The sequence below is a fragment of the Rhinatrema bivittatum genome, chromosome 4 (assembly GCF_901001135.1).
Source record: "Rhinatrema bivittatum chromosome 4, aRhiBiv1.1, whole genome shotgun sequence".
Lineage (NCBI taxonomy): Eukaryota > Metazoa > Chordata > Amphibia > Gymnophiona > Rhinatrematidae > Rhinatrema > Rhinatrema bivittatum.
In genome coordinates, this window is record NC_042618.1 from 228,255,641 (window position 1) to 228,272,093 (window position 16,453).

The following is a 16,453-nucleotide window of genomic DNA, read 5'->3' on the forward strand; positions in this document are numbered from 1 at the left end:
AGGATGACTGGGCCGACCTCCTTCCTTCGGTGGGGTTCGCATTAAATTCCCATCTGTCCACTTCCACTGGTTCGTCGCCCTTCCAGGTGGTCTATGGGCACCAACCTTTGCCTCCACTCCCTCTCCCACTCTCAGTGGCTTCCCCAGCACCGCAAGCTACATCCCAAGTATTGCATCAACTGTGGCAAAATACCCAACAGCTACTTAAGCAAGCTGCCCAGAGATCGAAGAAGGCCTTTGATGCCCATCTTCGCGCAGCACCCCAGTTCCAGCCTGGGGATAAGGTATGGCTCAGTACCAAATTTATTCGGCTTAAGCTGCCTTCTACCCGCTTTGATCCTACGTACGTTGGCCCCTTTCCAGTGCTCCACCATCTGGGTCCCGTTACCTACCAACTACAGTTGGCTTCCTTGCTCAAGATTCACAATGCCTTTCATGTTTCTCTACTCAAGCATCTGATTCTCTCAGGATTTTCTAAGAAACTGGATCACTTACAGCTATCTTCAGAAGCAGATGTCACCTATCGGGTCCAAGATGTCCTAGACATTAGGAAACATGGAGGAAAATGGGAATACCTCCTTTCATGGGAGGGCTTTGGACCTGAGGAGAACAGCTGGGAACCCATGGCCAATATCCTGGACAAGGAGCTCCTTCGGTAGTTTCTCGCTAAGCATCCTCGCAAACCCAAACCCCCAGGGAGGGGCCTTAAGAGGGGGGATACTGTTTTGCCCGTCGGTCGCAGATGGCTTCGACCGTGCTTACTTATATCCTGCACCATTCTCCAGCCCTTCCCGGGTCTGCTTGTGGCACAGGCCAATCTCTACCGCTGTGTTCCCCATGGCTCCTCGTGGCAGCCGAGATGCCACCCCCATCTATGTCGACTCCAGGCCTTCCTAGGCACACGCATGCGCCACCAGGCCCTCCTTTGAAGCCTCTACGGCGGGAACCTCAGGGGTGTCCCTGTTTGATGTCATCGGATCAAGGTACTTAAGCTCCACCTTCGCCCTCAGCTAGCCGACTTGGCAACAAGTTCTGGACGTCTCTACTAGCTCCTGCTCCGCGTTCCTGTGCCTCCGTTATTGGACTCCGTTGGACTTTGGCTGGTACCCGCTCCTCGGGGGCAAGTGGGCGCTCTCTAAGGGGGCCTTGTTTCCTGGCCTCCCCGGCTCCTCGGGCTGGCCCTGCGCTTCCTGGAGTCCTACTCTGCAAGGCTCCCCGCTGCTCGGGGATGCCCCCTGGAACACCTTTACCACTCGGGAGTTTACTCTAGTGCTTCCCCACTCCTCAGGGTTGTGCCTAAGTGCTGTGTTGGACTGTCAACACTTCCCTGCTCCTCTGGGCTGCACCCTCATACTTTACAAGAGACTCTCAGCACTGTCCGTTCCTCAGCTTCACTGCAACTGTCCGCGCATCCCCACTCCTCAGGGTCGCACTTACATGCTACTAGACTACCAGCACTTCCCCGCTCCTCAGGGCTGTGCTTCTCTATCATACAGAGTCTGTCTGTGCTCCCAGCTCCTCAGGTTTCTACCTATGTCATCATCGGAGACCTGAATTGGGCTTCCCTACTCCGCAGGTTGGCCTACGTCACTACAGATACACCTCCCCTGCTCCGCAGCTCTGCCCCTCGGGGGTGTCTCTCCGGTACACCTCCTGCACGCCAGTCTCAAGCCTTCCCACACTGTGGCCTGCCTGGCGCCTTCACCCTCGGGGCTCTCAGTTCAAGTATTATCTTCAGCCTGCTTGTCTACTGGAGAATTCCTCCTGACTCTTCAGGACCTCTCCACAGCCTCACCCGGAGCTCCCTGCCGTGCCTGACCTCACCTCCCGACAGTGTGGGTCTGTGGGGCTCCGCCTCACAGCTGGTAACAACTCATATCTCGGGGCAAGGGTCGACATACCCACAAACCATAACAGAAATTGTAACAAACTAAAAACCAAAAACAAAGTAAAGAAATTTATTTGCCATATTAAACCTTATATACATATGCTGCTACAATAAAATTAATTGATTACCTTACAAAAAATATAAGCAACTGTTCTCTTAACTAATGAATTTGTATCATAAGATTATTGGGTAAATCTAGTAAAATGTAGCCGTTATCCACACCTGGTATTCCTACAGCTATACAACGTAGTTAATGTATGGCAAACATAATTCACTAGTCAATTTATATTAACAAAAAACTTTTTAAGGTAAATACAGTCACATCAGTGGTACATGCTTAAAAACAAAGTAGTGATATGTGGTATAAAAACAAGGACCCCGACATGGCCGTGTTAATTTTTATGTTTCATTTTACATTTTATTTACCTGCTTTGTGTTTCAAATCCTTTGTTTCAAATGTATTTTCTCTTCCCCCTTCCCCTTTTTTTTCTTCCCCTTTCTTCCATACATCTTCCTCATTTTGTTGTCAAAACGTTCACTATTTTTCAGTTATGTGTTCGCCTTCCTGCTCAATATTTTATTTATTTTTTTTTTGTTTTTAGGTATATAAAATATCTGGTCTCCGTGACGCAGCCCTGACGCGAAACATCGCCGGGTCGGGGTCCTTGTTTTTACACCACATATCACTACTTTGTTTTTGAGCATGTACCACTGATGTGACTGTAAAAGAGAATACATCAACTATAAAGACTTTAAATCATCACTTTGCACTTTTTCAATATAGAGTAATGTTGGAAACCACCAAAATTCTCATATATTTCACTGAGTAACGACTTTAATGCTCATCTGCAAGGACTTTAAACTGGAAGGCATCTATAGCAATGTGAAGGGCCTTGAAACACATCTTTCCCCTGCACAGAGGATATGGCCTCTCGAACTAATATCTGGGTTCAACTATCACAGGGGTTACACGTGATTCTTTAAGGAAAAACAGTACAAGTCAGCTCTTCCTATCTGATTACAGAACAGCATGTCTCAGCTGTTTGCTACTCACAGTGTATAAGCAGGGCAACAAGCTTCACTGCCACAGGGGGCACTGTACACGGTGCAAGGAAATGTTCCAGTAAATAATGTGCAAAGGCCAAAATAACCACTGCGCCATTGGCAGGTCTGGGGAAAAACACATCCATTAGTTATAAAACATCATACAATACAAATCAGTATTCTAAATTTCTACCTACTCATTCATTCTTCAGCCTCATAATCATTCACAAGCATACACCTCCAGGTTGGTAGACACAGGAGCAACATCAGAAAATATTTTACTGAAAAGATGGTAGATGCATGAAAAGTTGTGGAGATAAAAACAAAACAGTAACTGCATTCAAAAAAGCTGGAAAAAGCACAGGAGTTCCCTAGTTGCAAAGTAGTGAGGAGAAAGCCATAGATCACAAGGGATGAGCTTTTGTTAGAAACAAAACTTCAACAAAATTTTCTGTCCTGTTTCATTTTGGTTTTAAAATGAAAAGAAAATCAAAATTTCATTCATTTTTTTGTTTTGCTTTAAAATAAACCCCACTCCATTGCAAAAAAAACAAACAAACAAACACAAAAAAAAATCTTCCCAGGCCCTCTATTAATCTCCCAAGCCTCCCCCCATTCTGCTGTCTTTATGGGGCAGAAGCAATCCCCAGTTGCTCCTGCCCTACTGATGCACAGGTAGACAATGACATCAGCTTCAGGATCTCTGGCCCCATTATCTGTTATTGCATGTGGGGCAGGAGCAGCTGGACATCCATCTTGCCCTGTGAAGATCACAGACATGGGGGTAAAAAGCTGGGGGAAGCATAGAGGATCAGGAGAGGACTTAGGAGGATTGGGGGGGGGGGGGTTCACAGTGGATACATACCCAACTATTTTTTTTATTTTGTAAATGTTTTCCTTTTTTTTTTTTCTTTTATTTGTTGGGAATTTTTTTTCAAATAAATGAAAAAAAAAAGAAAACGGAATTTACAGTGATGATGTAGGTCTGAATGGTTGTGCCTGAGATCAGCTCCCTTGGAGTCAGCGGAGATCGAAGCTAAATCTGCAGCTAATATCACAGGAGTTCCCCATTTTTGTACCAAAGCTTTAGCATGAGCTTTCATGGACAGTTTTGTGACAGAAAATAAAAAGCACCGAAATGTCTAATCGTTGCAAGAGGTTCAGCGCAGAAAATTCTGCACTTGTGGATGTCTGGAGGACAAGATGGCACCAGAGCCAAATCTGATAGTGGAAGGCTTATCTGAAGCAACCCAAGAAGAACTAATGTGCAGTATCAACTGTGATCACTGATCATTTACAGAAATTACAGCTGTGAGAGAAACATCCACAAATTTCCTGCCTCCTCTAGGAAAAAAATTGTTTTCTTTCAAACAAATACCTACAGTATCTGAATGCAATCTTCTCTGAAGTGTCGAAAATCGGAATAAAATAAATAAAAATGTCAATATATCAGTTTGCCCGTCCAACCAATGGGGTACCGCAACAAACCCTCTAAAAAATTACAAATATGTCTCCAATACAAGGAAAGCTTACAGCATTCTGTGAACATGTGGCATAAAGTTCCAGGCAGATAATTGCATTTTAAATAGAGCTCAGATTCCCTCAGTTTCATCTGGGCTCCTCCTGCTCAAGTAATATAAGTACGGTAGAATACTTTGAACTATATTTCTTTCAGATTAGCCGGCAACAAGTAACTGTAAACAACAAAAAAGGCTTCTTCAAAGTCATCTTCATTCAATATAATGCCCAGGTGTTCCCCCCAAACCACTGCCAACCTGGGGCAGATGATTCATTGGCCCATTCTTTTTTAACATTGTCACCCAAACACCCACTTTATTAAATTTTGGAATGGTATCAAGAAAAGCCTTTTCATCATCTGTGAATGTATTAGAGCCTAGATCCTTTCTACAAACAGAGAATAATGACCAACCTGCAGTTATGCAAATAAATAATTGGTTGGCAAACACCACTGTTCCCTTACTGTTGAAAAGAGCTTAAGCAGCTTAACTCCTCTTGCATCGGATGTCCTGGATAATAAAGATCCTTATGTTCCCAGACAGAGAACACCGAGTTATTGCATCTGGATGGAAAATGAATATTGCCCTACATTGAAAAAATGGGAAGATCATTTTCTTGTGGTTTGATCGCCTTCTCCACCATACCCAGCCCTTCCGCATTGCAATTAACCATGGAGTGGAATACCCTAAGGATGAAAACTTCCCTCCAGAAATATGGAACTGATTAAGGGGCTTTAGTCCATAAGAACATAATAACATAAGAAATTGCCATGCTGGGTCAGACCAAGGGTCCATCAAGCCCAGCATCCTGTTTCCAACAGAGGCCAAACCAGGCCACAAGTACCTGGCAATTACCCAAACACTAAGAAGATCCCATGCTACTGATGCAATCAATAGCAGTGGCTATTCCCTAAGCCAACTTGATTAATAGCAGTTAATGGACTTCTCCTACAAGAACTTATCCAAACGTTTTTTGAACCCAGCTACACTGACTGCTCTAACCACATCCTCTGGCAACAAATTCCAGAGCTTTATTGTGCATTGAGTGAAAAAGAATTTTCTCCGATTAGTCTTATATGCTACTTGCTAACTTCATGGAATGCCCCCTAGTCCTTCTATTATTCGAAAGTGTAAATAACTGAGTCACATCTACTCATTCAAGACCTCTCATGATCTTAAAGACCTCTATCATATCCCTCCTCAGTCGTCTCTTCTCCAAGCTGAACAGCCCTAACCTCTTCAGCCTTTCCTCATAGGGAAGCTGTTCCATCCCCTTTATCATTTTTGTTGCCCTTCTCTGTACTTTCTCCATCGCAACTATATCTTTTTTGAGATGCGGCGACCAGAATTGTACACAGTATTCAAAGTGTGGTCTCACCATGGAGCGATATAGAGGCATTATGACATTTTCTATTTTATTAACGATTCCCTTCCTAATAATTCCTAACATTCTGTTTGCTTTTTTGACTGCTGCAGCACACTGAGCCGATGATTTTAAAGTATTATCCCCTATGATGCCTAGATCTTTTTCCTGGTTGGTAGCTCAGAAAGTCTTCCTACAATTTATCACAATCTGCTTGTGATTTAACTACTTTGAATAATTTTGTATCATCCGCAAATTTGATAACCTCACTCGTCGTACTCCTTTCCAGATCATTTATAAATATATTGAAAAGCACCGGTCCAAGTACAGATCCCTGAGGCACTCCAATGTTTACTCTTTTCCACTAAGAAAATTGACCATTTAATCCTCTCTCTGTTTCCTGTCTTTTAACCAGTTTGTAATCCATGAAAGGACATCGCCTCCTATCCCATGACTTTTTAGTTTTCGTAGAAGCCTCTCATGAGGGACCTCGTCAAACACCTTCTGAAAATCCAAATACACTACATCAACTGGTTCACCTTCATCCACATGTTTATCAACCCCTTCAAAAAAATGAAGCAGATTTATTAGGCAAGACTTCCCTTGGGTAAATCCATGTTGACTTTGTTCCATTAAACCATGTCTTTCTATATGCTCAACGATTTTGATCTTGAGAATAGTTTCCACTATTTTTTCACTGCACTGAAGTCAGGCTCACTGTCTATAGTTACCCGGATCGCCTCTGGAGCCTTTTTTAAATATTGGGGTTACATTGGCCACCTTCCAGTCTTCAGGTACAATGGATGATTTTAATGATAGGTTACAAATTTTAACTAATAGATCAAAATTTAATTCTTGAGTTCCTTCAGTACCCTAGGGTTCATACCATCTGGTCCAGGTGATTTGCTACTCTTTAGTTTATCAATCTGGCCTACTACATCTTCCAGGTTCACAGTGATTTCGTTCAGTTAGTCTAACTCATCACCCCTGAAAACCATCTCCGGAACTGGTATCTCCACAACATCCTCATTAGTAAACACTGAAGCAAGGAATTCATTTAGTCTTTCTGCAATGGCCTTATCTTCCCTAAGAGCCCCTTTAACCCCTCGGTCATCTAATGGACCATCCGACACCCTCACAGGTTTCTTGCTTTAGATATATTTGAAAAAGTTTTTATTGCGAGTTTTTGCCTCTATGGCCAACTTCATTTCAAATTCTCTCTTCGCCTGTCTTATCAATGTTTTACACTTAACTTGACAATGCTTATGTTTTATCCTATTTTCTTCAGATGGATCCTTCTTCCAATTTTTTAAGGATTTTTTTGGCTAAAATAGCCTCTTTCACCTCACCTTTTAAACATGATGGTAATCGTTTTGCCTTCTTTCCACCTTTCTTAATGTGTGGAATACATATGGATTGCGCCTCTAGGATTGTATTTTTAAACAATGTCCAAGTCTGTTCAACACTTTTAACCTTTGCAGCTGCACCTTTCAGTTTTTTTCTAACTATTTTCCTCATTTTATCAAAGTTTCCCTTTTGAAAGTTTAGTGTTAGAGCTGCAGATTTACTTATTTATTTATTTTATTTATTTGGAGATTTTTATATACCGCGGTACGTATAGATATACATCACCTCGGTTTACATTGAACAATAATGTAGCAACAGGCTTTACATATAACAGGTTATACAGTAAGTAAACGATAAGTTAGTAACAGGCTTTACATATAACAGTTTATACAATAAGTGAACAATCCAACTTATTGTCCCCCTTCCAGTTATTAGTTTAATTTTGATCATGTTATGATCACTGTTGCCAAGTGGCCCCACCACCGTTACGTCTCACTTGAAATCCTGTGTTCCAGTAAGAATTAAATCTAAAATAGCTGCCTCTCTTGTTGGTTCCTGAACCAATTGCTCCATGAAGCAATCATTTATTACATCTAGGAACTTTATGTCTCTAGAAAGTCCCGATGTTACATTTACCCAGTCAATATTAGGGTAATTGAAATCTATGTTGAAACACGTGGTATTTAGAAACTTAGACAAATTGCAACGCTGTGTATAACAATGTCTTCATATATTCAAAATGTGAGTTTAAGGACCGTCATACCACCCACAGTGCTCACAAGTTAAACTTGTATTTCATGCACTTCATTGGGGTCATTTTTAATCATTGGTCCAAGTAGCTAGCATCAAAGTTCAAGTTTTTGGTTTTTTGTTTTTTTGATTTTTGTATGATTTCGCGCTATATATTAAAAAAGTATTAACTTCCCTTATTCGTAGCTGTCGGGGTCACTCGTCCGACGCGTGCGTTTCGCAACAAAGGCTGCTTCAGAGACATCCGTTTAGACTCTCCTGATCCAGCACTCCCCTTTTAATTCATTCACGGGGATACCGGCAAATCTTTAAGCAGTGCCAATTCGTGCAAGGGAACTTGAGCGATGCTGCAGGTCCGTCAATTTTTCTAGGATATAAAAACTCATGATTAAAGTGAATTTTTCAATAATTTGTTACAGCGATTTCACTTCTTTGAAAGCAATATTTAACGATGTATATTTGCAGATAGGAAAAACAGTTAGACAGGTCTGACTTACCGAACCTGACGCCATTTCCCCGCTTAAAACTTTTAGTGGTGGAGCGGCTCAGGTCGGTCTGATTTTAAGTAAGGTTGCCTTTAAAGTCCACCTGACAGTCAAGTGATTCCTGATTTCGGCGGGCAATCACCAAAAATGAAACCATTCAATGTCTCTATTCAGTCCACCGGGGGTGACTGATTTTAATTGAAAAATCCACTTCTGTTCACATTGACTTAATGTCTGCACTCGATTCCCGCCTCTCCAGTGTTGATTGACTATTTCCAGGACAGTCCACTTTATGTCATCAAACTCATGTCCTAATTCTTTAAAATGTGCAACTAAAGGTTCCTCTACTCGATTGGTATTAATGCAACATTTATGTTCATTGAGGCGAATTTTAACTTGTCTTTTTGTCATGCCCACGTAAATCAGTGGACATGGGCAGAAGATGGCGTAGACAACGTGAGATGAATGACAAGAGAATTCAGGTAGCATAATGATTTTACCCAATGATATAGTGATGTGGGTCTGAGAGGATTTTAATGGACAAAATTTGCACTTGTCACAGGCCTTAACGGGTTCCTTATTCAAAATAGGTTTAGAACAACTTGTACAACATGATCTCGAATGTTTTTACCCCGGGATTACGCAATCCGCAGGGGTTGGTTTAACAAGGGGTGGATCTGCTGGATAAACTTCCAGTGTGTTCTCGTGGCTCTGCTGATAGGTGCTGACAGAAGAGTGTTTCAGCACCATGGTCTGTGGGTTCGATCCGGGTTCAGGATTTTTTGGTAAAAACAAAAATTCTCCGATAAGCTTCCGGCATTCCGGGAGCGATTTCTTGCCGCGAATCGTTTTCGTACGGAAAATGGCGCCGGCAGGAGATCGACTGCAGGAGGTCGTTCAGCGGGGGTTCCGGACCGCCGCTGAACGACCTCCTGCACTCGATCTCCTGCTGGCGCCATTTTCCGTACGAAAACGATTCGCGGCAAGAAATTGCTCCCGGAACCCCGCTGGACTCCCAGGAAACTTTTGGCCAGCTTGGGGGGGCCTCCTGACCCCCACAAGACTTGCCAAAAGTCCAGCGGGGGTCCGGAACGACCTCCTCCATCGAATCGTTTTTGTCTATGGCCGCCGCCATTTTGCGGCGGCCATTTTGAAAAATGGCGCCGGCTGAAGACAACACGATTCTATTGAGGGGGCCGTTCCGGACCGCCGCCATTCTGGACCACCGCCGGATCCCCAGGTAATTTAAAGCATTTGGGGGGGTTCGGGAGGGTGGGGGATTTAATTTAAAGGGTCGGGGTGGGTTTTAGGGGGGTTTAGTGTGCCGGCTCACGATTTTAACGATTTTTCACGATAGTTTACACACCCAAACGGCAACAATACGATTCCCTCCCCCTCCCAGCCGAAATCGATCGTTAAGACGATCGAGGACACGATTCACATCTCTAATACACATCCAAAAAGGATTCCCATTATTTACATTATTGAACTTCTTGATCTCACATTGAGTAAGAATTACTTTATGTTTGATGGGGACTTCTATTTACAAATCCGTGGGACAGCCATGGGAGCGGCCATGGCCCCCGATGTGGCAAACATCTTTGTGGCCAGATTTGAGTCTTTACATATTGAAAATTGCCAATGGACACCTTATTTAAAATGCTTGAAGCGTTACATTGACGACGTTTTCGTCATATGGGAAGGGTCCCTATCTATGTTACAGGAGTTCCACACATGGCTTAATGGCCTAGATCCTTGCTTGAAATTCACCATGGAATACCATCTGGACCAGATTGCTTACTTAGATATAATGATCAAGAAAAAAGACAATACTCTTGCTACCAGCATCTATCGGAAACCAAATGATCGCAACAATTTGCTTCGATTCGACAGTTTTCATCCGACTAGTTTCAAGACCAATTTACCTGTGGGTCAGTTTCTGAGATTGAGGAGACTGTGCACGGATCAGGATGATTTTAAAAATCAGGCTAAGGACATGGCCAGCCGCTTTTTACAACGAGGTTACCCGATGCAATGCATTAGAAAAGCTTATCGGCGTGCACTTTACTCTAATAGAGAATTTTTGTTTTTGCCAAAAAATCCTGAACCCGGATCGAACCCACAGACCATGGTGCTGAAACACTCTTCTGTCAGCACCTATCAGCAGAGCCACGAGAACACACTGGAAGTTTATCCAGCAGATCCACCCCTTGTTAAACCAACCCCTGCGGATTGCGTAATCCCAGGGTAAAAACATTCGAGATCATGTTGTACAAGTTGTTCTAAACCTATTTTGAATAAGGAACCTGTTAAGGCCTGTGACAAGTGCAAATTTTGTCCATTAAAATCCTCTCAGACCCACATCACTATATCATCGGGTAAAATCATTATGCTACCTGAATTCTCTTGTCATTCATCTCACGTTGTCTACGCCATCTTCTGCCCATGTCCACTGATTTACGTGGGCATGACAAAAAGACAAGTTAAAATTCGCCTCACTGAACATAAATGTTGCATTAATACCAATCGAGTAGAGGAACCTTTGGTTGCACATTTTAAAGAATTAGGACATGAGTTTGATGACATAAAGTGGACTGTCCTGGAAATAGTCAATCAACACTGGAGAGGCGGGAATCGAGTGCAGACATTAAGATAATGTGAACAGAAGTGGATTTTTCAATTAAAATCAGTCACCTCCGGTGGACTGAATAGAGACATTGAATGGTTTCATTTTTGGTGATTGCCCGCCGAAATCAGGAATCACTTGACTGACAGGTGGACTTTAAAGGCAACCTTACTTAAAATCAGACCGACCCGAGCCGCTCCATCGCTAAAAGTTTTAAGCGGGGAAATGGCGTCTGGTTCGGTAAGTCAGACCTGTCTAACTGTTTTTCCCATCTACAAATATACATCGTTAAATATTGCTTTCAAAGAAGTGAAATAGCTGTAACAAATTGTTGAAAAATTCACTTTAATCATGAGTTTTTATATCCTAGAAAAATTGACGGACCTGCAGCATCGCTCAAGTTCCCTTGCACGAATTGGCACCGCTTAAAGATTTGCCGGTATCCCCGTGAATTAATTAAAAGGGGAGTGCTGGATCAGGATAGTCTAAACAGATGTCTCTGAAGCAGCCTTTGTTGCGAAATGCGCGCGTCGGACGAGTGACCCCGACAGCTACGAATAAGGGAAGTTAATACTTTTTTAATATATAGGGCGAAATCATACAAAAATCAAAAAAACAAAAAAACAAAAACTTGAACTTTGATGCTAGCTACTTGGACCAATGATTAAAAATGACCCCAATGAAGTGTATGAAATACAAGTTTAACTTGTGAGCACTGTGGGTGGTATGACGGTCCTTAAACTCACATTTTGAATATATGAAGACATTGTTATACACAGCGTTGCAATTTGTCTAAGTTTCTAAATACCACGTGTTTCAACATAGATTACCTTAATCGTGGGATTATATATTAAGAGAATTTTGTATTTGGTAATTGAAATCTCCCATTATTATTGCACTGCCAAATTGGTTTGCTTCCCTGATTTCTCTTAGCATTTCATCATCTGTCTGCCCATTTTGTCCAGGTGGACGGTAGTATACTCCTATCACTATACTCTTGGAGTAGAAATCCAACACACATGGGATTTCTACTCATATAGATTCTACTGAGCATTTAGTCTCTTGTATGATCTTTATCCTGTTAGACTCTATACCCTCCCGGACATAAAGTGCCACACCCCCACCAAGTTGATCCTCCCTATCATTGCGATATAATTTGTACCCTGATAAAGCATTGTCCCATTGGTTATCCTCTTTCCACCAAGTCTCTGTGATGCCAATTATGTCAATCTCTCCCATCTTACTTCTTAGACTTCTGGCATTGGCATACAGACATTTCAAATTATGTTTTTTGTTTGTTTTAACAACCTGCTTTTCAGTTGTTTGGGATAATTTGGAAATCATTAACTTTGGTGATTTTTTACATAAAGGCATATGGACTATGTTTGCTTTTAATGGAACCTCTCTGTTGGGATGCCCTAACTCTCCTGTTTCATTAGTATCGTTCAAGGATACATTTCTCCAAACCATGCACTGTGAATGACTGTCGGCTTTCCCCCTTGTTCTAGTTTAAAAGCTGCTCTATCGCCTTTTTTAAAGTTAGTGCCAGCAGCTTGGTTCCACTTTGGTTAAGGTGGAGCCCATCCTTTCGGAAAAGTCTCCCCTTTCCCCAAAGTTTCCCCATTTCCTTACAAAGCTGAATCCCTATTCCCTGCACCATCGTCTCATCAAAACATTGAAACTCTGGAGCTCTGCCTGCCTCTGGGGACCTGCACGTGGAACAGGAAGCATTTCAGAGAATGCCACCCTGGAGGGTCTGGATTTCAGCTTCCTACCTAAAATCCTAAATTTGGCTTCCAGAACCTCTCTCCAACATTTTCCTATGTCATTGGTGCCCACATGTACCACGACAGCCGGCTCCTCCCCAACACTGTCTATAATCCTATCTAGGTGACACGTGAGGTCTGCCACCTTCGCACCAGGCAGACAAGTTACCAGGCGGTGCTCACGTCCACCACCCACCCTGCTATCTACATTTCTAATAATCGAATCACCAACTATGATGGCCGGCCTAATCCTTCCTTCCTGGGCAGTAGCCCTGGAAGACTGGTCCTCAATGCGAGACAACAATACATCACCTGGAGAGCAGGTCCTTGCTACAGGATCAGTTCCTGCTACACCAGGGTGATGTTCTACTGGGAGACCTTTCTGATCCAAGGCAGCACTGGGGCTGCCAGACTGGATTTGTGACTTGGCTACTATGTCCCTGAAGGTCTCATCAATGTACCTCTCTGTCTCCCTCAGCTCCTCCAAGTCTGCTACTCTAGCCTCCAGAGATTGGACTCGTTCCCTGAGAACGAGGAGCTCTTTGCACCGAGTGCACACATACAATCTCTCACCGGCAGGTAAAAAATCATACATGTGACACTCAATGCAAAAGACTAGAAAGCCCACCTCTTGCTGCTGGACTGCTGCCTTCATCTTAGTTTTATTGAGTTCCTAGTTAAGTTTAGGAGACTAAGGGATTTGGAGTGAGAGTACTTTAAATTTACAGGTGAATTTACTAATTAATCAGCTAGTGTCCTACAAGGGGATGATTAAACTTTCAATAACAGCTGGTACAATAGTATTAATTTAGATAAGACCCTGATTGATTTTTAAGGAGAAAGTGTCTCGTGCCTAAAAATCAAGGGTTGAGTGGGTGGGAAAGACAGACACTAGAATTAACTATCTCTGGCTTGCTTATTAACTCAGACACAAACTCTAAATAATATATCCCTTAATTTCACCTTTCACCAAACTTTTATAAGCCCAAAAATTTCTGAAAGCTATACTTACCAATCCTCTGTAAACACCTTTAATTAATCTTCACTCAGTTAATGGAAGGTTTTGAGATTTGCGTGCCTATTGGTGCGCGCGCTTCCAGTCCTCCTCTACTGCAAAGGGTGCGGAGCCTCTGGAAGCTGGGACTGTGGAAGTCAATCCCTGGATCGCTGTTGTTATTTGTGATAATTGTGGGTGGATCCTTGGGCCGGTGGCATATGACCACGCCCCCGGGGAAAGATCCCGAGAGGAGCCACCGGTCAGGCTCAGAGTTGGGACACACACTAGATCTTTTATTAAACTCTATAGTGAACCACCAGAGATGGCAGTAGTGAGCTGGAAGAGCCCGGCTGGGCTATAGTCCCTCAGGCACTGGAACAGCGATCACAGGATGGCTGAGCTGTAGAGAAACTGAATATAATGAGTAGACAGAGTATGCAGAGTTCAGGAACAGAACCTTGATGGTAACACTCACACAATAGTCTCTTGAAGCAGCCCAGAGGCTGGAATGAAGTAGGCCCTCGAGGAGTGAGTACTTGGTTCCAGGAAAAGCTCTGAGAGAGAGATGGTAACTCACTGGTGTTGTAGGCAGTGGTGACTTCCTGGCAGAAGTAGTATTCGGTAGCAGGTCCGGGAACGTGGGCCCTCGAGGAGCGAGTACTGGTTCCAGACTGCGACCTGAAAAGCAAGAGACAGAGCGAGGCCCCCGAGGAGCGGGTACCCCTGGTAAAGTCCGAGGAGGCAGAGTACCAAGGTATGCAGAAAGCGAATCCCATCCGCAGCGATACCTGGAGAAAGCCCTTGCTAAGTCGAATAGCTAGCAAAAATGAAGACCTTAAGTATCTGAGGAGGATAACGTCATCTCAGGGGGTCACCCCTGTGGTTCGCGCCACAGCTGGTACTTGAGTTGGGGCCGTGCCGCGCTTGCACCCTTAGGCTTCAGGAGAACGTGGTGGAAGGCAGCGTCTAGCTGGTCCGGGAATGCCAGAGGTGGTTGGCAAGATGACGCCGCTGCAGCCAAACTTCCATCAACCAAAGAGGGAGTCACAAAAGAGGTAAGGTGGGCAGAGTGGAGACGTCGGGCAGCGACGGTCGCAACAGTATCCCCCTTCAAAGGGTGATCTCCGCTTCGGGTACCAGGCTTGGGTTTGGAAAGATGCGCGATGTGGAACTGACGAAGCATCTCCTTGTCAAGGATATTGGTCTGAGGCTCCCAAGAGTTTTCTTCAGGGCCGAAACCTTCCCAGGGGAGAAGATATTCAAAAGTATTACTTCTTTTTCGAACGTCCAGAATCTCTTTGACTTCGAACTCTAAGTCGTCTTCTGCATTGACAGGTGAATCCTGAGATTTGAAAGAAAATTCGCTGAGTATGAGCGGTTTAAGAAGTGAAACGTGGAAGGCATTATTGATGTTGAGACCAGGTGGTAGCTTCAGATGGTAGGTGACTTTGCCTATATGTTGAAGGACTGAAAATGATCCCACGAAGCGAGGAGCAAACTGAGAGGAGGGTAGTTTAAGTCTGAGGTGCTTGGTTGACAACCAGACATTGTCTCCTGGTTGAAGACTGGAGCTTGCGAATGGTGCGCATCGTAGTATTTCTTAGCACGGTCACTCGCTTTGATTAGCATGTCCTTTGTCTGAACCCATAGATTATGGATATCATCAGCAGTGGATTGAGCTGCTGGGGACGTCACTGAGAGCTTCAGTGGAAGTGGCAGTGTTGGGGAACGTCCAAAAACCACTTCAAAAGGTGACAATCCAGTAGATGTTGCTGGATGAGAGTTGATGGCGAATTCAGCCCATGGAAGCAATTCGGCCCAATTATTCTGTCGGGACATGACATAAGCTCGAATAAACTGCTTCATTGTTCATTCATCTGTTCCGTCTGGCCATTCGACTGTGGATGATAGGCTGAGGTGTAGTCTAGAGAGATGTCAAACAACTTGCACAAGGCCTTCCAGAATTGTGCCGAGAATTGGGATCCAAGGTCGGATACGATGTGAGAAGGTAGTCCTTGGAGGCGGGATATGTGCGTTATGAAGAGCTTTGCAAGCTCTAAGGTTGAAGGTATTCCAGGGAGCACCACGAAGTGTGCCATCTTGCTAAATCGATCCACTGTCACCCAGATGGTATTCATTCCTCCAGAAGTGGGTAAATCGACTACAAAGTCAGTAGCGATGTGCAACCAGGGCCATCCGGAACTGGCAATGGTTGCATCTGACCCCATGATTGTCCAGAAGCGGGTTTGTTCTTGGCATAATTGGTGCAGGATGCCACATAGGAATAGGTATCCTTTTTGATAGTAGGCCACCAATACAGCTTCTGTATCTTGAGCAGGGTACTGCGTTGGCCAGGATGGCCAGCCAGCTTGGAATTGTGCGCCCAAAAGAGCACTTTCTTCCTGAGTCTTTTAGGAACTATTGTTTTACCAGCAGGAACAGACTGGGTGAATGCCAAGAGGATTTTCTTCGGGTCAATTATGTGCTATGGCTCATCAGGTACATCCTCCGAATGAAAAGAGCGTGACAGAGCGTCTGCTCTGGTGTTTATATCTCCAGGGCAGAACGTCAGCACAAAATCGAAACGATTAAAAAATAAGGACCATCTGGCCTGTCTGTAATTCAGATGTTGTGCGTGGTGGAGATACTCTAGATTTTTATGATCCGTGA

General features: G+C 43.8%; 1 protein-coding gene across 1 annotated transcript in view; it reads right to left on the minus strand.

Moving 5' to 3' along the window:
* The window catches only part of LOC115090566 (cystine/glutamate transporter-like), a 194,797-nt gene that overhangs the window by 105,260 nt on the left and 73,084 nt on the right, over positions 1-16,453 (minus strand). The window contains exon 4 of the mRNA XM_029599809.1: positions 2,943-3,058. Coding sequence (XP_029455669.1) covers positions 2,943-3,058 — 116 coding nt within the window. The remainder of the gene's footprint in view (positions 1-2,942; positions 3,059-16,453) is intronic.